General features: G+C 36.7%; 1 protein-coding gene and 1 non-coding gene across 2 annotated transcripts in view; one reads left to right on the plus strand and one right to left on the minus strand.

Annotated features, from left to right (window-relative positions):
• Positions 1-18,988, minus strand: part of KLB (klotho beta) — a 29,089-nt gene extending 10,101 nt beyond the window's left edge. Inside the window, exons 1-3 of the mRNA XM_016206519.2 lie at positions 18,164-18,988; positions 4,745-5,255; positions 2,587-2,855 (exon numbers count right to left, since the gene is read on the minus strand). Coding sequence (XP_016062005.1) covers positions 2,587-2,855; positions 4,745-5,255; positions 18,164-18,988 — 1,605 coding nt within the window. The remainder of the gene's footprint in view (positions 1-2,586; positions 2,856-4,744; positions 5,256-18,163) is intronic.
• LOC148094510 (small nucleolar RNA SNORA25) lies at positions 8,856-8,982 on the plus strand. The gene has a single exon (XR_015716524.1). It is a non-coding gene; the product is annotated as a small nucleolar RNA SNORA25 (small nucleolar RNA).
• Positions 18,989-26,189: the final 7,201 nt, after the last annotated feature.

Below are 26,189 nucleotides of genomic sequence, written 5' to 3' on the forward strand. Positions count from 1 at the left end.
CTCGGTGCTGCTTCAGTTCCCTGGTTGTGGGGCTTCTGTGCAGCCAGATCTCAGGAGGCTCTGAGTGACGGTGGTTCTGTGTTTTAGTTGTAATTTTGATGTGGTTGCGGGAGGCGGCGGGTGCAGCTGTTACCTACGCCACCATCTTGTTTTTCCTCCGAAATGGTAATATTTTTAAAGTGTTACTTTCATTTTGTCAGTCTTCCTATATAGATACCTAATTTTCGCCTACACATCGTGCATCCTCTGGCTGAAATTTCTAAAAGCATTCTAATTCCCCCCCCCAAACTATTAATTTTCACTCTTAGTCCAAATTCAAGGGAAGCTCACTTCTTGCTGGGCTGGAGATGTGAGCATGAAACCTAGACCTAGTTGATTACAGAATTACTTCCCTCTGACCCAAGTGATTAGCTCTTGGTTCTAGGACTAGGAACAGGGTCTTTGGAATGGGGCAGGCATTCACATCACCAGTGTGGAAGCGATGGAGGTCTTCAGACGAAGGAGGAAATTGCAGGTTGGGTCATGTATGGGCAGGAACTGCTGTGTCTCTTGGATCTCTCTTTTCTGGGTGTGGAAATTTTTTTAAAAAAAAATATATCTTTATTGACGTCGGAGAGAGGAAAGGAGAGGGAGAGAGAGAGAGAGACAGAAACATCAGTGATGAGAGAGGCATTGATCGGCTGCCTCCTGCACACCCCTGACGGGATCGAGCCTGCAACCCGGGCATGTGCCCTGACCGGGAATCGAACCCCGATCGCCTGGATCCTAGGTCGATGCTCAACCGCCGAGCCACGCCCGGCCGGGCGGGTGTGGAATTTTGAAAAATATGAACCCACTTGAAGTGGTAGGGAAAAGACGGCTGCCTGCCTATGCCATGTGTGAGGTAGGAACTGGGTAAGTAGGCGACCCCATAGGGGATGTGAGCTGAAGGTGAGTCACTGTTTGTATGACCCTCTGCATCCTTCCCCCTCCCGTCACCTCTGAACCTGTACTAAAGTCTTGTTTAAATATCGACGGGTTTGAGATTCATAACCATGAACTTTGCCCACTCATGGTTTGAGCCCTTTCATCTGGTCGCACCCCTTGTACACTTTGTTGCCTTTCCATGTGCTTCTAGACAGGCAATGGTGTGGTGCCGTGAGGCCTTACAGTGGTCAGGAGACAGATCTGGGTAACTGGACGAGGTGTGCAACCTCCCTAAACTTCAGCTTCCTTGATTATAAAATGAGGCTTTTAAGATTAGGTAAAGAGACTGTGCATACACCCAGGTAAATACTTGGCACATAATGGCTTAAAAATAGTTATTATTATTTTGGAAAGAGCACTGTGCATCTGGGGGCTTGAGGGTAGCCTCTTACTGTTCTGGTGCTATTTGTGTTACCTTGGGAAGGTCACTTAGGTATTTATTATTAATTGATGTATCTCTCTTTCCTCACCCATAAAATAAAGGAGTTGGAATAGGGGGTCCCTAAGGCCTCACCTGGCTCTAAAAGTCCACCTTGTTCGTTCACTCTTCATTGAGCCCAGTGCTGCTCTAGTAAGGCATACAGCAGGCAGCAAAGCCTCAAACATCTCCACCCTCATGCGGAGAAAGTTTGCTTTCTAGTGGGGAAGACAGGTGATAAATAAGAATGTGTGAAGTGATTGCCAGGGGCCAGGAGGCGGGGGAAGTGGGAGGGTATTGGTAAAAGGGTACAAACTTCCAGTTACAAGATTAACAAGTTCTGGGGATCTAATGTACAGCATGGTGACTATAGCTCATAATACTGTATATGCTTGAAAATTGCTAAGAGAGTAGATCGTAAGTGTTCTTATCATGAAAAGAAATAAGAATTGTGTGATGATATGGAGGTGGTAGCTCCTGCTATGGTGGTAATCATTTTGTGATGTATAAATGTATCAAATAAACAAAAACTGCATGTTTTACACTTACACAATGTTGTTATGTCAGTTACATCTCAATAAATACAACCTGGAGAAGAAAATGTGTGAAGTAAATAGTATGTTAGTAATGAGTGCTATGTGGAAAAGTCAAGCAGGACCGTGGGATGAGGCGATGGTGATGAGGCTGTTATTTTTTGGAGTGGGGGGAAGCCTTTTTAAGAAATGATGTTTGAGTAAATGTTTGAAGAAGGTAAAGAAGGAGGCACCCCCGGATATAGAGACCTCATAAGGAAATTTACCCAAGTCTATCAATAGCAGGAATCACTAAATAAAGGGCCACTAGTAATTTGCTTTTGGGAAAACAAAAACCAGTAAGAAAATTTTCCCCTGTAATTTGGACACTGCTAACAAGTGCCTCTCACAAAAATAACTAAGTTATCTCTAGACCGTGTGCTTCCTGATGGCAGCTCTTCGCTCCAGCGCCAAGCTCTCCATCCTGAGTCCTGGCTCGGGGCAGGTCTCAGTAAGCATCACCCCCCTTCCCCTTCCTTCCTCTTCCCCCAGGGTCCCATCGCAGCCTCCCAGTGATCATGCTGTTTGATACTGTCTGACAGCCATCTCTTAGCTGTCACTGAGTAAATGAAGTAAAATATTGTATACTATTTGCCCCACCTTATAGTTAATTTGTAAGTAGTCACTTACCTTAAGGACAGACTCAGTGACACCCCAGGAGAAGTCACAGGGGAACTGACCCCGCACATCTGGTGTGGACTCTTTTAAAGTGAAACCATTTTCTTGTATGATATCTTTATAGTAATGTGCTGAAGACTTGGGCTTTCTTTCTTTTTGTTTACTATTAAAATCCACATAAAATAATCCTCGGCGAGTGGTGTAACCATCCTGCCATTCAAAGCCATCCAGGAGGGACCAGGCAGTGTAACCAAACACTTGTATTTCATCAAACCTTATTGCTGCACAGAGATAGAGAGAAAAAAAAAAGCAGAGATGTTTTGAGGCCTAAACAGACCGGCTCATGTTTCCAACTTCACTAACATGCCAAGGGGACAGTATGTTGTGAAACCAACCTTCTGCCTAATTTGTAGGCCCATTACATCATATAGAGAATTCATGTTTATCCTTGAAAAGTGGCAGTTATTTTCACCCAGAATGGTCCTCTCCCAACAAGTGAACGACACAGTCAAAGGATCAAACTGAACATATTCCCCAGACTTAGTGTGCAGATCTGTATCACAGGGCTTGGTAATTCCCAGAACTCTTAGGGACAAATGTCTGCTCATGACCATGAGTTTCGCATTTCAAGCTTTGGTTGGTTCCCCCTTGTGCACAAACTGTCTTCTGTGAAACTGTCCTTCAGGGACTGAAAAATCAGCCTTGAGAATGAACACGAGTGGATGTACATATAAGGAGGAGAAGGTCATAGAGTGATGTAAGAACAGGAGCTTACTGGGCCAAGGGGCAGGGGCGGGAGGGTACTGTTGGGCAAGTTTCTTGACTTTAGTTTCCTCATTTGTAAACAGAAAAGACTGGAAAAGACCTCTCAGGGCCTTTCTTACTTTAAAACTCTGATTCAATAACTTTTAAGAATTAGGGAAAAATGAAATCTGAAAATCAACAGCAACTATAAAAGCAACAAAGACCCAAAATCAACCAGGAACTTTTTTTTTTTACTAACAGCTTTCATAAATGCCTCACTTCTGCATTTTTTGTTTTGTTTTTTATTTTTATTTTTGGTCATGGACACCCTTTTCCTATAAGTTAGAAAATCCTGGCCAAGAGATTTCTGCTGGTGGTGTAGGGTGCTGAGGAGAGGCCGAATGATAACGCCTGGGAAATGACACCCCTTCTGCCCAGGGTGTGGCATTTGGCACAGGCCCTCTCCTCTGGAGGCCCCCATATGCATATGCCTGTGGCTGGGAATTGCTGTTCCATGCTGCTCCTGCCTGCAGGTTGGGCCAGGTCTTGCTCTCCCTGAGGACCCTCCCTGAACACTCTCCCGCAGAATCTGGGATTTTTCTCTAGGCTTGTGGCTTTTAAAGAGAGCTACAGAGTTTTAGAAGGATCTACCGAGAATTCCTTTATATTTGCATGAAATGGAGCCCAACTATGTAGGGCAGAGCCATCATGATTTGAGCTTGTGTTCTCCATTATTTCAACCAGCCACCTGTAGATGTCACTACTTGAGTAATGGAAAAGGAATGAGGGGATAAGAAAGGGTCAGAGAAATACCCAGGATCAATAGAAATGACTCAGCTTTGACACTGATAGCTCATTCTTTGTCTTCAGAGTTTTCATCATTTAGACACGTAATAGAGTGAAAGGAGCACAGTTCCAAGAAAGCTGTCAGCATCTTAGACTAAAACTCTACTGTTAAACTTTGGACACATCTTCCTCAGCACTGTTTCCTTTTTGAAAGAATGAAACAGCATCTTGTTGCCAATTAAGGATGTATCTCCAGTCTAAAATTATTTTGCTCTCAAGCTTTCACTAAAAAAGGACATGAAAGTAACATTAAAAAATTCTGTCAAGCCCAGCAGGTGTGGCTCAGTGGCTGAGCATTGACCCAGGTCATGGTTTGATTCCAGGTCAGGGCACATGCTCGTGTTTCAGGCTCTATCCCCAGTGTGGGGCATGCAGGAGGCAGCCGATCGACGGTGTTTCTCCCATCAGTGTTTCTATTATTCTCCCTTTCTCTCTCTCTAAAAATCAATTTAAAAAAAATTCTGTCAACATTGGACAATAAAAGAAGCCCAGAAGCAACAACAATAATCATATATTCAAAGGCAACTTTAAATATATAGCATAAATATTAAAAAATTTTTTTTAATTGAGCACAACCAACCTTGAAGAACCTGGTTGAGGAAGTTCTTCATCATGTAGATGGCTGTGGTATCTTCTGTTTTCACATGACTGTCCGTGAACCAGCCATTCTCGGTAATCAAGATTCGGGGGTGGCCATATTCCAGCTTGATCCAGTTCAGTACTCCTCTTAAATTGAGTGACACATTTTGTCCCATTTTAGCCATGGTGTTCTGGGGCTTGAAATTGTTGGGCCCAAAGGAGAAGGCAAAGAAGTCAGCTGTGCCCCTCACTTCATTCTTCTCTGCTTCCGAGAAAAGGGGTAGAATGGAGAGCCACTGCTTCCTCATCAGCTCTGGATAGTCACCATCCCCGTGGATAGGATTGGCAAACCACCCGAGCACAGAAACCATGGACTGTTGGCACTTGAGTATATCCATCGTGTTTTCTGGTCTGTTTGGTTCAATCCAATGGGATCCCAATGTGATCGATAGCCAACCCTTCTGATGTGGGCGGAAATTTATGTTGTAGTTATGCCAGACTTTCGAATGAGCCTAAGAAGAAGAAAATATTATTAACCCGTATTGTACTTACAAGGGTTCTGACTTGGCTGGTAGAAAGTCTTTTTGTGGATAAATGAATGAAGCATAGAGTGATGCAGGGGAGAGCTGCCAGGGAATCCTGATGACCTCAAAGTCAGCTCTCTGTCCATTTCTCCTTGCTTCCAACCTAAAGCCTCTCCTATAGGATTGCCGAGAGGCAGGCAGAGAGCCCTAGTCCAAACTCCATCTTACTTCTCCTTGATCCCCTTCCCGGGCCCTCTTGGGGATGGGTGCAGGGGAAATACTGTGTGGATTACAGGATTTCTTCTTTAGATAAAAAGACGCTGAACAGTGATCTCTCATTGTTCCACAGAATCTCCTTTTGAACCTAACGTAGAAGTTCAGGATAATGCAGGATCTAGATTCTGTAAATGAATAATAATAGAGCCCACCTTCTAGGCTTGTTGTGAGGACTGAATGAATTAATGTATGTATGTACAGGGCCTCAGAACAGTGCCTGGAATAGAGTAACCTCTATAGAAGCCTTAGCTTTTATTATTATTATTATTATTATTATTATTATTATTATTATTATTATTATTAAAGTGTGGCAGGCACTGCATAAAGCAGAAAACCAGTGGCAAGTGTGGTCACTTGAGGTCAGCACAGTTGAGCTTGAAATTCAGGTATTTAATGTGTGGCCTTAGATAAGTCACTTAACTATCTGAAATCTGTTAGTATCCTCATCTGTAAAATGAAGTTAGAAATAATAGTTGTTGTTAGATGTAGAGCTAATATATGTATTAAATACATAGCATAGAATAGAGCATCTAGGAGCTACTGCCTAAAGATAGATGATATTGTATTGCCTTGGCTGGGTAGCTCACTTGTCTAGAGCGTCTTCCCAATATGCCAAGGTTTTAAGTTCACTCCCCGGGCACATACAAGAATCAACCAATGAATGCATACGTGAAACAACAAATCGATGCTTCTCTCTCTCTCTAAAAAAGATGGATGTTGTTATTAGTCCTCCTGCAGTTTACGCTTCTGGTTGAGCTCTTATAACAGCCTCATGATCGGTTTCCAGTCTATTTAATAGGTACAAGTGATTACTCAATGCCTGCCTTGCCTGCCCTGAGAGGCTGAAATAAATGCAACAGGAATTTGCCCTTAGGAGCCAATCATCTTATTGGGAAAATAAGACTGAACTGTGTGAAAGAGAAACATAAAGTAAGACATTAAATGAAAAAATATTTAAAGCAAAAAGGCATGACTCTGTAAAAAGCCATGAGCTCTACCAGAAGGAGATGCGGACATTCAAGACTCCAATTAAGGACTCCTGGCCAGTCATAAAACCATCCTTTATCTGAGTCCATGTCTCTTTCCCTCAGCATTGGACTTGCTTTCCTCTTCCCAGGTCTCCCAATTTCTACTCGATTTGGCTGTTTCTAAAACAAGTGTGCACACCTTTCCCTTTAACCCACAGAATCTGCTTTCAGTTTTGTTCCTTAGCTTTTCTTTTGCTCATTAGAGACGTTTTATGTTGGGTTGAATTGTCTGAAAGGGCCTTCTGTAGGTCAAGAACAATCAGACATGCACAATGGTTCAAACCTAATAGGCCCCGTGGACACCAAATGTGTTGCATAAATCCTGCTGGGGTGAGGAAAGGTAGGCAATATGTCAGGGTGAGGATTCCGAAGCTGGTGTCTCCTTGCTTTATGCAAGAAGAGCTAATTGAAATCATTCCTGGGAAGATTTCCTTAAGTAGATATCTCGAGGTATTACCTCTGTCTACCTGATCTTACTTGGTTTTCACTGGAAGATCCTGGAACCATTTAGCACCCAAAAGTCCCCAAGGATCTTTAAGAATGCTCTCCTGGAGAAATTATCAGGCTGTAGCCTCCTCCCCTGCCTCCAACCTGAGATTCCAGCTTCCGGAAAGAAACACAGGGGAGTTGGGGATAGACTCCACCATAAGTGATCTCATCTGCTCTTTCTGGATTTTTCTGGGCCTGGAATCACAATGTAAAGTCTTGAAAACTGCATTTTTTTTTTTTTTTTTCTGATTTGAAACAAAAGCAGTCATGCATTGCTAGAATTATTTGGTTTCTTCTAATCAGTCACTTCATCCCTTGGCTCAGTGATCAGTATGTCTCTTTAGGGCTGACGTGCACCTCTGATGTGTAAACTATAAAGCTCTGAACATGTGTAAGATCCTGAGCCAGAAACTAGATGCCTTGCAAATATGATGCCATTAGACACTGAAGGGAAAGTGAGATGGAATTGGTATAAATTTATTAAACCAATCCTAATAGCAATGGACCAGTCCTAATAGGAAAAAGAAAGGAGGTGGGAGGAGGAGTTTCTTTAAAATAGATGTTCTATTGCATATTTTAGTGATTATATGAAAGATGACCTAAGCTGTGATAAAATCTTGGTTGCATCAGCATTTTAATGAGAAATAGAACCACTTAGAAGACAGCAGATATGTGCCTTTGCAATACCTTTTCAAACAAGTTTTCTGGATATATATATACCTATATACATGTGTTGTCATGCCCCAAGGTGACCTTCGTGTTCCACAGTGTCTCTTTCACCTTTGCTGCTGTTTGCACAGGCTATCAAGGTGTCTAGGGTTATCTTTGCTCTGGACTGAAGACAGCCTCTCCATTCTTGTGTAGAGAATGTGGGGGAGGTTCTTTGTACAGCGTTTATAGTTATAACTTGATCCTGTTTGCCGAGTAACAAGGTAAAAAGTATTGCTTAGAGATAATGTTTGACATAGATCTTGATGGAACAGAGATATCTCCATGCGTCCCCTGGTCTGATGCTCATAAAGGAGGTCTGTTGGGAAAACTAAAATGGGGCTGGGAGGGGAGTGCAACCTGGACCCTGCAACCTTGCACAACAGTCTTTCTGCGATTTTCCAAGGTTACCCTCTATCGGTACAAGGCCATCTACCTTTGGAATGATTGATTTAAGGGAGCTTCAACCTTTGTTCTTTAAATTCAGTAGCTTAAAGGGGAAGTCAGCAGCTTTTTCTTTTTGAGTCAGCTATCAGGGCCTCATGTCATTGAGAGGCAGCTGCCAGTCTATCGTGGCGGTTCTCTTGGATGCCCCTGGAAATGCAGACTCAGATCAGCTCTGTGGAGGATAGGAAGCACATAAGCTAGCTGGTACAACTCTAGAAGCAAAGATGAAGAAGGGGCTAGAGGTCGGGAGACATGGCAGGACACTGGTGGAAGGGAGTGCTGTGGAGGGCATGGGTTGAAGACGGATGAGCAAACCTAGCACATTATACATGTCCTGTATTTAAGGAACCTCCAGTCATTTGTCAAAAGTTAAATTTCCAAATCTGTGCCCAATTCTAGTCACATTTTGGCTGAAATATCTTCATGTGAGCTATAAACTTGTTTATTGTGAATGCTATTTAACAAAGTATTAAGTAAAAACTATTAAAGAAAACTTACTTTAAACTCCACATTTATATTTCAAATTATTTTAATGAATCATTGATTGTTCTCAGTTTGTGTAGTTTCAGGTTTTCCCCATAGGAATCATGAAAAAACTAAGCTCTAATATATTTGTTACTTAAAAAAAAAAAGATCCTTTAGGTAATTTCAAAGCGAGCTTATGGTACCAAAACCAGGAGCTCTTAACACTATGATCTAAGATTGAAGTTCTCCATAGGATGTAATAGACACTCAATAGTGCTCTGTTTTCCTGAGAAGATATAAGATTTTTTTTTAAAAAGGTCCTATTATTGTTATATAATTCTGATTTCCATTATAACATCACTAAATCAAATTAATGCCTGAGCCAGAATCTAAACCTGGCAACGCAAGGGGGAAAAGGTCTGGAATAAAGTTCCTAACTAATTAAACGAAGCATCTGTGGCTTCGCCAGATATAAGAAGGGAGTTTAGAAGAAATCAATATTAGTAAATTGGAGCGTTCCTGAAATTCAGGTTCCTTGCCCAGAGGTATAACATTTGCTTGCCAATTTTTCAGAGGGCAGATGACATTTTCAGCTTTCTGTTATTGCTAAATTAACAGTAGTAATCCTGTTAGCAATTTTTTCATGCAAAGGACCATATTGCAGAGTATAATTGAAGCTAAAATAGTCTGGGCTGGGAACTTGAAGACTTTCCTCAGGATTTAGGAATGAAGAGTTAAAGATAGTCAATAAAAAGCCATTCTGGAAATCACAAATGATACAATTCTTACAATAACAAAAATAAGGCCCCAGGTTGGGGCATGTGAGAAAAGCAGATTCACCACAAACCTAGGGAACTGAAGCTTCAGGCCCCCAACTTGCACACATCCTTGTAAAATGTTCTATGTGGGTTGGGAGTCAGGTTGTGATTGGAAGCATCGTTAGGTAAGTATTTCTGATAAATTCCCTAAAGAGACCTCAGCAAAAAAGGAATCTGAATCTCTGAGACTACAGTAATTTGTTGTAAGATTTTTCTCATTATAAACACTTTTGTACCAGCTTTTGTGTTTATAATTTACACACACACACACACACACACACACACACACACACACACACACATTTAACCAAGGGCCTCCAGATTGTGTAAGTCTCAGGCCAATGCCACACAGGCCCATAGCTGGCTGTGAACTTCTTGAGTGTATGTATTTTGTCCACACTTGTGTATACAGATGCCCCCAAAACATTTTCAGGAAGCACTACTAGATCATCCAGGAACCACTTTGATTACTTCTGTGATACACTCATTATTGGTTAGTAGGTGAAATGGCTCTGATCAGTTCTCAGCATCCCTCCTGCCTTTCAGCAACACAATCATTGTTAATGTTCCATAGTTTCAATTATACCTTTTTCTGTTAACAAAGACTATTTTTAATGTTGAGTTTTCTCAGTAAGCCTTTTTATATATAATTAAATGACTTATTTTATACTATAATGTAAAGTTTCCCTCATTCATAGGTTCATCATATTTAGTACTGTTTCCATTGCTTAATAATATTTTCTGATCTCCAGTTGGGCCTAATTTTCCATGTATGAGAGTGTTCATATCAAATCAAGCTGTTTAAACATGATCACAATGTTATTCTCTGAGCATTTATAATTACATTTATTTAAACTCTTGTTAATCATTCACTGAAGTATAACTTTTTCTACTTAATGATTAGAAAAAGTAAATATTGCTCTCTTGAAGGTTTTAGATACCAATTGTCATCTACAAATAGTTTCTTTTTACATGATTCTTATATCTAACAGTGGTATACTGGTAATAGAAACTGTCTTTGGTGATTCTTATCTGTAAGCGGTTTTCATCTTTTATTCAAATTTGATTAGAAACATCTATGAGAATGCTAGTTTTAACTTGTTTGATCATTACTTTCTATATTTTGTTAAAGATGTCTTAGGTCCCAATGGAGATGAGTTGGGGTTATCATATAGATACTATGCACTAGCTAATTAAATGAATACTTGTGTTAACATGTACTTAAACTTTATATAATATTGCCAAGGGCACACATATGTGATTTAACATCACTTTAATGGAACACTAAAGTTTTGAGCAAATAAAAATTAAAATCATGGGGACAAATGAAAAGCTTCATGGTTAATGTATGAATCAGGGATAAATTGTTCATAGATTTTTTTGGACAAATAAAACATGTAGATAGATTGTTTTGGCCTTTAAATAGGCAAAATGAAGTCAAATATCTGTTGAGTCAGTATCAACACAAGCGGCTGCCATGGGTTTAAAGCTATAAATTGTTCTCTTTGAAGGTAGGTAGCTGATTCATGTCATTAAACCTTGCTTGCTTGGATTTAGATGGATAAGATTTGAATTTTGGCTCTGACTCTTACTATGGAGTAAAAAAAATCACTTATACAAAAAACAAACAAACAAAAAGCTCTACTTATAAAGCTGTGCAACTCAGGCAAATTTATTTGGGCTTCAGTTTCATCAACTGTAAAATGGCTGTAAGAAAACTTACCTGGTAGGGTTGATGTGAGAATTAAATGAGATAATATATGAAAAATACCTAGGACAGTTTCTGATACTACAGTAGGTATGCAATAGAGTATTCTTACTATAAAAATAATTATGAGGAATAGTATTATAGGATGTCAAAAGTTACCTGTAATAATTATTTCATCCCTCCACTTTTAAGAATTAAGACCAATCTCTGTCCTTTCTTCTTCCCATTTCTGTGTTCTTTTTGGGGGAGTGGGATGGAAGAGAGTGTGGAAGGTAGCAAATAAAACTTTTTTTTTTTTTTTTAACTTTTTTTTGTCCTTCATTGACAGAAAAGCTTGGGCTAGATTTTTAGCTACAAGATTTAGCAAAAATTAATTTTTGTATGTTATTGTCTTGGGAGTTTAAAAAATTTTTTTAATTTAAAGTTTTAAAACTTTAACCTGGGAGTTTTAAAAAATTTCTTTATTTTATGGGCGAGGAGGAAAGTCGTTTGGAGTGATCTTTGAAGATTTTGCTTCTATTTAACCAAGACAAGCTAAAAAAAGGATTCTGCTAGTGTTCCCTTTCCATTTCAAAATATTATACTTAGTCTTCAAGACATTGGTGGGGGATGGGCAGGAGAGGTTTAACCATGACATTTAATCTATTTAAATGTGCCTTTGAAACATGCTGTCTTCTTGTTCAAGAAAGCAGTTGCAGCAGCACTGGCAAAGAAGGCTTAGCTATTAATCATGTGAATGGTGGCCTTTTCACAGCTCTTTTGGCAGTTTTCACACTAAATTTTGGTTAAGAATTTTGATGGAGCCTTCAAGAAATGTATTATATGGAGGGGATTGTTTTATTTTAAAATATAAAATACTCTTTTTACGGTCTATTTTATTTTTACTTTTAATTGTGGAAATTGTTACAATACACAATAACTGAAAGAATAATCTAGTAAACCCTCATGAACACATCACTCAGCTTTGAGAGTTTTCAACATTCTGCAACTTGTTTCAAGATGGGCTTTTAATGTAAAATTTTTCATAGACACAGGCATACCTAATTGATTTGTATGATCTGAAAAGGCTGTATGTTTATGCCAGAGTATGTGTTGAAGTGCATGTGCATCTGAGATCAACTTCTAGTCAATTGTAATTTTAAATCCCTTCCGGGATAAGGTAGATCTTCTTTAATTAGAAAATAATCAGTTGAATTATTTATTGACTGTCTAACCCATACTCAGCCTTATTCGAGCTTCTCTGAGGGAATGATGCCAAGAAATGCTAAGACAAAGTTTCCCAAAGAGGTGGAAAAATAGAGAGAAATAAATATCCCAGGCTGAGGAACACGTTGGTGAGGCCTTGACCTAGATTAGTGTTTCCCAACATTTCTTGTTCTGAAAGCCTCCTTCACTGCCTCTTAAACAATCTTTTAAACCCCTAAGGAATTTAAAACATTATTTCATCACTTGTGTGTAGTATACACAAAAATGTTGACATATATTTACTTATATAGCCTATTATTAAAAATTATAGTTTATTTTAAATATTCAGAATACTTATAATATACAAATATAAATATTGGCATTTCCCCATCTAATAAAACAGTTACATTATGTAAATTATTTTAATTACATAAGAAAAATTATTTTATGACACATTTTAAAATGACACCCTGTGTTTGGTTTTAGGACAAAATGTATACTAAAATGCAGAGTAAAAGTTACCCATTCTGTGATGTTTTTCAGGTCTAGTACACCTACCCCTTTTTGTATGGGAGATGACATTAGGTGTAACAAAAATGAACATTTTTTATTTTAAATGTTACATATTTATTTTAAGGGTATTAGAAAGTACTGGTCTCTTGTGTATTGTAGGATATATAGTTTCCTTTCAAAACAAACATTTTAATTAAAATGTTTTAATAAATAATTGTTCATGTGGTACTTGGATATGCAAGGAAACAAAAAAGCCAACTGTGGGGTGATGCACAGAAAACAAAACTTTGTGCAATACAATGTTATGGCATCAAAAATGGATAAAAATTGTTTCTGCAACATTCTGCTTGAATTCTTAAGTTTTGCTTTTTACAAAAGTACAAGCTTTCAAAAAGTAAGTTTAGTGTTTTGCTCATAAATAACTATTTATGTAAGAAATGGTTTGGGCCAGCTCTTTCAAGTATTTCACAAATAACACAAAGCCAATAGGATCAATCTTTATTTCTAGTATGTGAAAAGTCAAACTAGATATAATCATCAACATTATTTTCTCATTTAGTATTTCTTAAAACGTTGTTTCTTCTCTCAAAACATCCTGATAATCCTATAAATTAATTTTGAGTTTGTATGCAACTTACAGATCTGGCAAAATCCTCCTTGAGGCAATTTTGTAAATTATCATTTTTTATGTCCCTCATACTGGTTATATTTCAATATCTTTGCTCTTTATGCTTCATGCCTTTAACCACTTAGTCAATGTTTTTCAAGGGAGGGAAGGGAGAGGAATTTTGCCCTTCCCCCCCGGGGACATTTGGCAATGTCTGGAGACATTTCAATTGTCACAACTCTGGGGACAGGGGAACTACTGGAATCTGGTGGGTAGAGGCTGCTAAATATCCTACAATGCACAAGACATCCCACCACAGCAAAGAATTACTTGGTTCAAATGTCAATAGTGCTGAAGTTGAGACATCCTGGTACTATATAAACAGTATATGTCTATGAGAGATAATAATTTAGATGAAATGATCAAGACTGTCATGGAAGCTGGCAGTATTTAGTGGAGTAATTAAATGAATGAGCTACCATCTCATGAGCAAACTCTTCTTCCCCAACCTCTATGCATGCTTTTACTCAGAGGCTCTCAAATATTCCATTTTTAGTGGGAAAGAAATCTACAAATTTAAATTATGCATATTTATTGATCTAAAAATAAAAACAGATACAATTACTGCCTTTCCTAATATGAAACCTTGGGGCTTTACTGATCTGAGGAATGACAGAATAAACCAAACGGTTTGAGATTTTAAAAACTGAACTTGGGAGAGAGAAATCTTTCCTCTACAAAGAAGAATAATGCCAACCTATAAGAGGAAATGGACATGAAAGACTGAGATAAAGGGCTTTGAGAGTGTCCTGGTTATTGGACCCATTCATTTCTGTGATTTGGTTACCAAGCCAGGAAATTGCTTATTTTTGCTTCAACCAACTTGAATTAGGCATCTGTCACTTGCAACCAAAAGAGTCCACACTGATACACCACTGGATTAATATAGGCAATTTCAGGAATTAGCAATAATGAAATGAAATATGAATTTTAAACTTGAGATAGGGTCTTTGATTACAGGTTTAAGATAGAAATCCTAAACCATTCATTCAACAAACATTTATACCTAGCATGCATCTAATAGTCTGTGCAAGGTACTGGAAGTAAAAAGACAGATAAAAAATAGCCTCTCCTTTCAAAGAATTCTCATTCTAGTTGGTGAGATAGAAAAGTGCCATATGGTAGGAGTGCTATGCACCTCTTATTATGTGAACCTTCAGGAGGGGCACTAACCCTGAAGGATCAAGAATAGCCTAGAAGTGGTGACTGCCTACGTTGAGTCTTGAAGGACCTTGTATCAGCACAGCAGGGAGTAAGTGGCATGTCAGCTGGATAGAGCGCTGGTGAAGGCTGAGTGGAGGGGAATAGTAAGGTAAAATCCCGACTCTGCTAGTAGTGCATTATAGCAGAATGTGGGGTGCAAGGGTTTGGCATTAGTGATGGGGGTGGGAGAGTGACCAGTAAGGAGCCTGGCATGGAGGCCAGTTTGTGTCTTGAAGATCTTGATGAAAAATTGGGACTTTATCCCCAAAGCCTTGGGGAATCACTGATGGATTTTATGCAGGGGAGTGACATGATGGGTGTTGGAAGTATCACTCTGTAAAATGGAGATCATTATAGATACCTGGCAATGTTGTTGCAAAAATTATAATCTTTAAAGCTATGATTGCTATGCTTAAAGGTGGTCAAGCCAATCAATGCATGCTCTTTCTGTTCTGAATATTGTTAAGAACTCAGAGTGAAGCATCCATTAGTTGGTTTGATTATGACAAGTTTTTATCTGAGGCTTAGACTCGCTTTAAGGTAATCACCAGATCTGAAATAAAGTGGAATCTAAATTCCAGGTCAGTCTCAGGACTGGTCAGACAATTTGGGTTTCCTCCAAACCAGAATATTTTAGACTGAGATGGAGTTTTCAAGATCATCTTGGAACTTGAAAGACCCCATAGCCACTATGCAAGCTTTTCAGTAGCTGAGGATTGGGACTAAAGTGGTCTATAACCATCCACGAATTTAGCTTTATATTAGGCTTTAAAAAACTCAATCAGTGTTCTTGGACTAAAAACTAATCCTAAAGAATGCTTTTTCAGGGTCACAAGGTAGATAATAAGGAAGAAACACTCGTTGCAACATAAAATATCTAATTAATCTTTTCTCTGTTAAAGGAAGAGCAGAAAGGGAACAAGTGGGAAAAACAAGTTCACCCCAGGCTACCAAACCATTGCCAGATTTCCCTCTGGTGCTATAAGTCACTGGTGCTAAAAGTATATCTCACTTTAAAAAAAATTAAATTTATTGTGGTGACACTGGTCGAAAGGACCATATAGGTTTCAAGTGTACATCTCTATAGCACATGATCTGCACATTGCATTATGTGCCCACCACCCAAGGGACCCCTTACACTCCTTATTTAGGTTAGTGATTTAGAAATTTAAAGAGAGAGAAGAAATTACTTAGAAAACAAAATAATTGAAAAATGTCTTTCAGTTTAAAACAATAAAATTTATCAGAGTGCTAATTTTGTGTTAAAGGCAGAACTTATCTCAAATTAGAGGAAAATGAAAAAATATCTGAAAATATAGCATTTGCTATGCTAAGTTTGGAAGCAATACCTATTTGTTAATTACAAATTTTTCTTGTGTATTTTTAACAGATAGCCAGTTTTTAAGGCTTAAATTAACCACTTAAACATATTTTTCATGAAAATTGTAATTGTTAACATTTTCCCAGGTAACTGAAAACTTTTCAACAATTTAGAATTTTTAAAATAAAAGTTAAGTAAATGTACATGTACATGTATTTGTATAGAAAACTTTAAACAGATTATATCAGAAATGAGCAGCAGTTTTCTCGAGGTTGGGATTGTCAGGTGGAGAGGGAGAGAGGAATTTAACTTTTTCACTTTATATCTTTTGGTACAATCTGATGTTTCTCAATTTACATGAGCATGTATTGTTTTAATAATTAAAAGAATTAGATAAAAGAAATATTTTTCTGACTTTTGTATGCATAATCTTCATAGTTGACAGCTGTAAATTTTCTACCTTCAAGGTCTTTTTCCCAAATCACAGAATACCCACATATTAATCTGTCTATATACAACTCTATTTAAAGATATGTAAATGACCTTGAATTTATAGTGCAATCTGTTTACTGCAAGAGCAGATATGACTAAATCATAGTACAATGCACATGTATAATAATCCAGAAAGTTCACAGGGAAAAGAAGGGTTAGCAGATATTTTTGTATGTGCAAATTTGGACATGGGAGTAACTTTATATTCCTATACATTTTTTTTCTATTTCAATATACTTAACATTTGCTTATTAAAAATCAGATTACTTCTCCTACCACATGATGAAACCCCACTAACAGAATTTTTTCATTTTCAAAATGTAACAGTTATCCAGAGTAATTTCTTTTTTCCCAAGTAAAGTAGTTGACTCAAAAAGTTAAAGCTGATTCTAGATATTGTGTCAATGTGAGGCAAAATCTCTTGAAAATTTCCCAAAGATTGGTCCTTTAAAAACATTCTTAATATATAAAGACATTTAGTGTTTAATTATGCTGTCATTTATAAACCCCATGTTCACAACAGCTGCATTTTACTCTGTAACCTTGAGGTTATGTAATCTCATTAAGCTTCAGTTTTCTCATCTTTAAAATGGGGATAATAATTAGACCTAGTTTGAAGTTATTATGAGGATTAAATGCTTATAATGCATGTAATATCACAGATTGTCAGAAACAACAGCAGTTTTCTTGAGGTTGGGATTGTCAGGTAGAGAGGGAGAGAGGAATTTAACTTTTTCACTTTATATCTTTTGGTACAATGTGATGTTTGTACCACATGATATAAAATGTGATAATGCATGTAAAATGCTGTGGCACATAGTAAACATTCAATGACTATTAACTTAGTCATAGTAAACATTCAATGACTATTAACTTATTTTGCTTACAGTGTCATTATTATTTAAGATTTTAACATTTCCCAGGATAAACTCTAGCTTTTGAACTATACTGCTTTAAAACACAAGGTAGAGCATATTCTTCCCAGTTTTGATATTACTAGCTTAGTTTTAACTCCTAGAACAACTAATCATTTTTGCTATGTAACACAAATAAAACCAACTGTGAATTACATTTATTTCAATTCCTGCATTTAATATGTATCTGTTAGCTAACATTTATTTAGCTTACTATAACTAAGTATCACTAAGAATAGCAGTAGTAACAACAAATACATATTTGAAATGGTCATACCTTAACCTAATTCTGAAATGGTTGCATGTTGTCAGAAAAGGATTGCCAACAACTAAATTTGTAAAGTGCTGTTCTCCCACAGAATGAAAGGAAAGTCATATTCTCATGCTCTAATGTATAAGTGTAGATTTCAAAATAGTTAATTTTAAAAAGTGCACTTTTAAGGAAAATGATTATATTACTACATTAATAATAGCTGAGATAAATAAAATATACACTACTTTAAATATGAAATTTGAGGATAGAACTTGTGGGTTAGACTAAAATTAGTTGAGCTGATTTCAGTAAAGAGAATTATTTAAACAGAAGATACATTTCTTAGGTTTCTTTTTAACTCCTGCTCCTTATATTCTGAAGCTATACTATGAAGCCAGCTGTACAGTACCTTGATCAGGTTGTGTCCCACAGCGTAGACAGCTGTTAAATTTCCTTTCTCTCCAGGGGCATGCAGACCTGTCCCATACCCGTGCCAAGCAACTAGATATGGGTTGTGAATTGTAATCCAATATTTGACACGGTCCCCAAACGTCTGGAAACAGTATGTGGCATAGTCATTGAAGATGTCTATTATAACTTCATTTTTCCATCCCCCGTATTTTTCTTGTAGTGCTAAAGGCAAGTCCCAATGGTATAAAGTAACTATAGGTTCAATGTTTCTAAGTACTAGAGCGTCCAGAAGATTATTATAGTACTGGAGACCTTTTGCGTTGGCAACTGCTGCTATTCCATCGGGGAAGAGCCTTGGCCAGGAAATTGAAAACTGATAAAAGGAAACTCCTATAAAATCCAGAGCCGATAAGTCTTTTTCCAGAAAAATGTAACTGTCACTGGAACTATTCATGCTGTTGATATTTTTGAGGTGTGTATGGGTGAAGTCATCCCATATAGAGGCACCTCTTCCATCTGTCTTCCAATTCCCTTCCACTTGAAATGCTCCAGTCCCAACGCCCCAGAAAAAGTTTTTAGGAAAAGTGTCATAGAGAAACAGCTGACTCTCATTTACCGGGCTAAAATTAGGATTTTTAGACCATATAGCTCTTCCGTCTCCGGAGAATCCAGTAACAGCTCGTAGGAGAACCAATGTTGACAGGATGACAGATCTTTGCAGTCCCCCGTTGGACATTGTTTTCCTATAGCGTATGTTTCTTTCATCAGTACTGAAGAAAATCCATTCATTCCCTGGAGATCCCGCCGCACAGCCTGGCTTCATTTGCCACTAACTGCTCGACTGTCTTATCAACGCTTCAGTAAAAGCTTGTGATTGTAAAGCTCTGTCAATGATTAGCTTGAAGTGTGAGACTTAGGATGGGTCATGGAAAGCAATGTAATTTGAGGGAGGTGGCTCTATTACAGCCACCAACACATTTCATCTTCTTATTATAGGAAAAATTAGATGAAAATGCATCAGTGGCAGTGCTTCCAATGTGTAACTCATATATAAGCAGTGAATAAAAATGCCTTATTTTCTCTGTACCTTTTCATATTGACCCAAATCTTTTCTGAATGTTTTAAACATTATTGCCTACAGTGTATGCCTTTTTAATTTTTATAATAGTTGGTCATTTTATTATTTTGCATTTCAGGAAAAACAATCTTATGTGCAAATATATAGCATTCCTAAATGCCAATAATAAGGAGTTAGAAAAAATAAGATATTACACTTCCACAAAAATTACAATACATCTAAGAATAATCTTATTAAATGTTACCTAATTTAAAGAAAATTATAAAAATGTATTGATAAACTTGAAAGAAGACAAAGAAATATATAGCAATTTTGGGGTGGAAACACTGAATACTTTCCAATTTAATTTATAAATTTAATGCACTTTTAACTCAAATTCTCTAATCCCAAATTTTAGTTAAACAAAATTATTGTGGAAGTTCACTTGAAGAATAAACAGACAATAATTACAAAAAATCTGAAAAAAAAAAAAAAATAGTGAAAGCATAGGCTGCCTTCAGATATGAAAGCATAAAAAAGCACAATTTAAACAGCGTGATTCTGGAATAAGAGTAAATAGAAATATTGTACAGAATCTGTAGCCTCCAAATAACCTTGAAAAAATTTAATGTTTTAAATACTTGAAATATCACATACTAATGAGAGAAAGAGTGGTTAATAGTTTGGCTTCTAGAGTTAGAGTGCCTAAGTTTAAATATAGCTGTGTGACTAGAAAAAAGTTATTTAACTTTTCTGCACCTCAGTTTCTCTTATGTAAGAAAAGGTGTAATGATAGTATCTACTGCATGGAATATTGTGAGGATTAAATACATGTAAAGCACTTAAAACAGAGATTGACCCATACTAAATACTCAATAAATGTTACTATTATAATTTTTATGTGAAAACAGGGGATCGAACCTTCAGCCTAGGTATGTGCCCTGACAAGGAATCAAACTCGCCACCTTTTGGTGTACAGGACGACGCTCCAACCAACTGAGCCACACCAGCCAGGGCACAAACACCTTTTAATAAAGAGTACACATCTTAACCACTCACATCCCTGTGCCTTGGTACGTGTGCTCTCTGCACAGGATGTGTTCCCCCACTTCGCTAGCTCATGCCTACCTGTTTTTCAAAACTTCAGTACTTCCTCTGGAAAGCCATTCTGACTCCCGGTTTGATTTTATTTATTTATTTTAATTTTTAAGAGGTGTTTACAGTTTATTAATCCTCTCATGAAAAATCTGCACAATTACTGCAGATAAGGTCACTGCAGAATCTTTTCTCTTCTGTTGTCCAATCTCCAGCTCACTTTTTGCACCATCAACATTGGCCTTAGCAGTCCCCCTGCTTTCTTCATTCTGCTCTTGTGACCCTTTCACTGTTTTCTTGAGGTCTGTTTCTTCTCGTACAGGCCATGTCTTGCAAGTCTATGTGTGGGTTCATTTGTGTGTGTGTGTGTGTGTGTGTGTGTGTGTGTGTGTGTGTGTGTGTAATCCAAGGAATCGTAAAGCATGCTAAAGCCAGTTGTCTTGCCAACACCAAAATGGGTTCTGAATCCAAATACAGAGATGATATCTGGTGTGGTCTTGTACATTTTGGCTAGTTTTTTCCAAATTTCTGTCTAAGGTCCTGTTGCTTTCTCGATTGAAGGATGTCAATGACCATTTGTTTCTGTTGAAGTAGTAGATTGATCAGAAACTTCCTGGACCAGACAGTCACTGTGTTGTTCATGATGGTGGTTGATCCACAGGCAGTGAGGGAGGAAAAAAGCCAGTTTGATTTGATTTAGCTGGATCTCCTCTGTGTTCCCATGGCAGCCCATGCTTTCTCTACTATGACGGTCATCACACAATGAATCATTAAATCACTCAGTAAATTTATCTGTATCCTCTGTTCCACTGTTCTCTCTTTCTTTAAAAAACAGGGACCATGACTGGTTAACTATTGAATATAGGGGGTGTAGTAGTCACTAAAATATGTGTTAAATGAATGAATGTACCTGTAGTATATTATGTATACCCCTATCACTGCATTTGTCACCTAATCCTAGAATTGTTTGTCTCCTCCACTAGACTGTAAGACTATATCTTATCTAATTTTTTTAATCATTGCTTATCATAGTAAATGCTTAATCATTGTCTTTGGAATGAATGGAGTTAATACAACTAACTCACTATAAAATAACATTTTTCCAGGTTTATTGAGATATAATTGACATATAACATTGTATTAATTTACGTACAACGTAATGATTTGATATATGTATATACTGCAAAATTATTACTAAAAATAAAACTTTAAATGTAATAATTTACATTCTCACAAATTTATCTAATTAAAAAATATATAGCCACAGAAATGTTAAGATGGTAAATTATGTTATGTGTATTATTAAAAAATATAGCCACAGAAAACTGGAAGAAAATAAAAGTAAATATTAAATTATATAAATATATAGTTTACATAATCATATATAAATAATTTAACTATGATTAAAATATATGAAAAATAAAAGTTTGAGAGGTAATGAGCAAACTTGGAAAATGTTTGAGCAAATCTAGAAGGCAAATGGCCAACTTTTTAGTATATATATAATTCATGGATACCAACAAGAAAAACACTGTAAATCTTTAAGAGATAAATGGTCAAATAACATGAATCAAAAATGTATAAAAGAGGAAATACAACTGTATAGTAAAGAAAAAATTTTTATTCACCAGTAATTAAAAACACATATAAATATAACTGTAAAATTATAAAAACTAAAATAAATGATGAAAACCAATGTGGATGATACTGTAAGACATTCTTTTTTTTTTCTGAGTGGACATTCTTGATTGGAATATAAATTTGTACAATTCTTGATATGTAAACTCAATGCAATAAAAACTCCAGCCAGTTATTTTGTGAATATTGACAAGTCAATCCTAAGCTTTATATGGAAAGAGAAAAGACCCAGAATAGCCAGCAAAATACTGAAGGGCTGACAATCCAAGAACTGATGCTACCTGCCTGGCCTGTGTGGTTCAGTGGTTGAGCATCGACCTATGATCTAAAAGATTGAGATTCGAGTCCCAGTCAGGGCACATGCCTGGGTTGCAGGCTCAATTCCTAGTAGGGGGCATGCAGGAGGCAGCCGAGCAATGACTCTCATCATTGACTTTTCTCTCTCTCTCTCCCTCTCCCTTCCTCTCTCTGAAATCAATAATATATATATCAATATGTATAAATCAATATATATATATAATATATAAATCAATATATATAAATAAAAGAACTGACGCTACCTGACTTTAAGACTTACTCTAAAGCTATGGCAATCAAAATTGTGTGGCATTGGTGAAAGAACAATGGAATAGAATAGAAAGCCCAGGAATACACCCACACAATTGTAGTCACTTACCTTTGACAGAGGAGCAAAGGCAATTCAGTTGAGAAATTACAGACTTTTCAACAAATGGTGCTGGAACAATTGGACAGCCACATACAATACAGTGGACTTAGGCCTTACACACCTCACAAAAATTAACTCAAAGTGGGTCATAGACCTAAATATCCAAGGAAAATCTATACAACTTCTAGAAGTTAACATAGAAGAAAATCTAGAAGACTTTGGGTTTGAAGATGACTTTGTACATATAACCAAAGCACACAACCCACTTAAAAAGTGAAAAGTTGGTTGTGGCCAGGTAGTTCATTTGGTTGGAGTGTTGTCCTGTACACCAAAAGGTTGCGGGTTTGATTCCCAGTCAGGGCACATACATAGGTTGCCGGCTCAATCCCTGGTGGGGAGCATATGGGAGGAAACCAATCAATGTTTCTCACATTGATGCTTCTGTGTCTGTCTGTCTGTCTGTCTGCCTGTCTCTCTCTTTCCCCCCTCCCTTTTCCCCTTCCTCCCTCTCTGAAGTCAATTTTTTAAAATGCCTATTAATTAAAAAAAGGTTATTGACAAACACTACTTAGTTTTTATTTACTAGTGACCAGTAATTTATCATTAAGCTTTTTCAGTTTTCACATAAAAGAACAAAAGAAATAGATAATTGTCAAGTTCATCAGAACATTTGTAGATAAAAATAACATAAATTTATGCCCACTATGTTGGCTATTATGAAAAACCAAACAGAACCAAACAAAACCCCAACACCAGGAAATAACAAGTACGTGGATAAATTGGAACCTTTGTGCATTGCTGGTGGGAATGTAAAATGATGCAGCTACTGTGGATGACAGTATGGTGGGCCCTTTTATGAGTAAAATGTTTAATCTTTAATAGTTGTTTAGAAAAGATGAAGCCCTATCCTGATTCACTTAATCACGATAAATATATCATAAATTCATAATCTAGCTTTATAAATATTTGAGAATTTTAAGTCTCACTATTAAATCATTGTTATCATAAAGGTTTCTTCATATATGTTTTTTCTCATTCATTCTTTCAAAAAGAATGTTTCAATGTGGTAAAAGTATATAACATAAAAAGTTACCATTTAACCATTTTTAGATGTACAGTTTGGTAGCATCAAGCATTTTCAGATTGTTCTGCAACCATCATCAACATCCGTCTTTAGTACTTTTTCATCTTGTCAAACTGAAACTCTGTACCCAATAAACAATAACTCCCCATATTTCTCTCCTCCAGCCCCTGGAATCCACCATTCTACTTTATGTCTCTATAAATTTGACTTCTCTAAGTACATCATATGAGTAGAATCATTCCATATTTTTCCTTTTTTGTCTGGTGTGTTTCACTAAGCTTTATGTCTTCTAGGTTCATCCATGTTGTAGCATGTGTCAGAATACAATTCCTTTTTAAGGCTGAGTAATATTCCATTGTTTCTATGTAACACATTTTGTTTCTCCACTCACCTGTTGATGAACATTTGGGTTGTTTCTACCTTTTGACTGTCGTAAATAGTGCTACTGTGAACGTGGGTGTAAATATTTGTTGGAGTCCCTGCTTTCAATTCTTTGGATTATATACCCAGAAGTGGAATTGCTGGGTCATATGGTAATTCTATGTTTAATTTTTTGAGGAACTGCCATACTATTTTCCAGTCTCAATTCTTCCTGTGCAACAGAATCACCTTTTGAGGTTTAAAAAGTACAAATGCTCAGTTTTCACCCCTGGAGACTGTAATTCAGTAGACCGGAGTAGACCGACACCTGACTTCCGTATTTTCTTAGAATTCATATTTTTAAAAATACTAGTAATAAATTAGTAAGAGGTGGTGTTAAAAGAGAGAAGATAAAAGAATATGGAGCAGAAAGTTAAAGTACCCCCCACTGTTAACCTTTGGAATGTATCTTTACACATACAAACATACACATTTTTGTAGTTTTGAAAACACAAATGTGATCACACACCATACACTGTACTCTGCAACATGCTTTATTCTCTTAATAATTTATTTTGTAGATCTTTCCATGTCAGTATACATAAGTCTAGCTCAATATTTTTCAACAGATGCATAATATTCTCTGTGTTGTCTTTCATGACCTTGACTCTGCTGATGAATTCTGGTCAGTTATTTTGTAGAATGTCTCTCAGTTTTGGTTTGTCTAATGTTGTCTCATGATCAAATTTAGACTATGGTGGAAGGAAGGAAAAGAGGTGGAATTCAACTACAGTAGTGAGTTTCAACATGTAGTAATGTTAAGGGCTATAAACCACACTCTTAAACCGAAACATTTTCTAAAAAATATCTAGGGAATTCAAGGTATTAGTAATAATGCTGTACTTACTTCACCGATTACAGTATCTTCCATCATCCCAGAGCTAATGATAATATTTCTATAAAGGCACTAAATTGGGTATAATAGTTTAAAATGTAGAGTCTAAAGCACTTGACCTTGTCTTAAAGCAAGATTAGGTTTCTCTATAGCAGGTAGCAGTTTAAATGCATATGTTAAAAAGTATTTTTATATCCTTTTTGTGGCAATAAATCAGGCTTTATCTAATAAGATTCTTGCTGTGTATTTTATGGAAGATGTGAATTTACTGGAGTTCAAGATTTTTTTTACTTCCATTATAAACTACTCTGTATAAGCAGTGATTATATCCAATTTTATTTGAACTGTATATTGAGAAATATGATCTGTGAAATTACCATGGAAGTTCAAAAGTTTTTTATTGCCAACATTGTTAAAATATAAGTGAGGATTCTGGGCATACCTTATCATAGAATCTCAGATTCTCAAGGGTCTTAAAGATCTGTTATATCCACGTATGTGGTCATTTTTACTATAACATGGTTCTCAAATAATAACTGAGGGCAGTTTCCTTTTTTCACCATGCCTCACATAATTTCTATGAAAACAAGAACAAAAATTATGGAATTACTTTGATTTGTGGGACTTGGAGAATAAAAGATTATCCTAATCATATCATAAAACCTATCACAAAATGCTGTTGGTATCCCTGTTGCTCTGTTTATACATGCCTTTAAAAATTGCCAATGAATACTTTAGGAGATTAATTTACAATTTGAAATACATTATATATAATCAAATGTGTATGTCAACAGTAAAGTTATATGTTTTTTGATAAATTTACTATTTTAAATGTAAATGTTTCTTCTAACCTAAGTGAAGATACTGATTTACTTGGGAGGAACTTTCTATTATTTGTAGGATATAAAAATCTTCAGGCAAGTTTATATAAATTTAGATTACTCAAGCCTAATCATATTAAGAAGGTTAGCTGGATATCCTCCAAGAATTAAGATAGATGACATAGCTAGTGCCTAATATCCTAAATTAGAATATGTGCACTTTAATGGTAACAGATTATGACTTAATGATTATGTTCATAAATGGATTACAAGGTCAACATCACCAGTCTGGGTCTGCAGTCATTGCAAACACAGAAGAGGACAAGCTGCCTAACGGACTGTTTTCTATAAGGAAAATGTTCCAATAAACTCTGACAAAGCAGGACATGCTAATATTTATCCAGAGG

Source organism: Miniopterus natalensis, chromosome 1, assembly GCF_054644295.1.
Source record: "Miniopterus natalensis isolate mMinNat1 chromosome 1, mMinNat1.hap1, whole genome shotgun sequence".
Taxonomy (NCBI): domain Eukaryota; kingdom Metazoa; phylum Chordata; class Mammalia; order Chiroptera; family Miniopteridae; genus Miniopterus; species Miniopterus natalensis.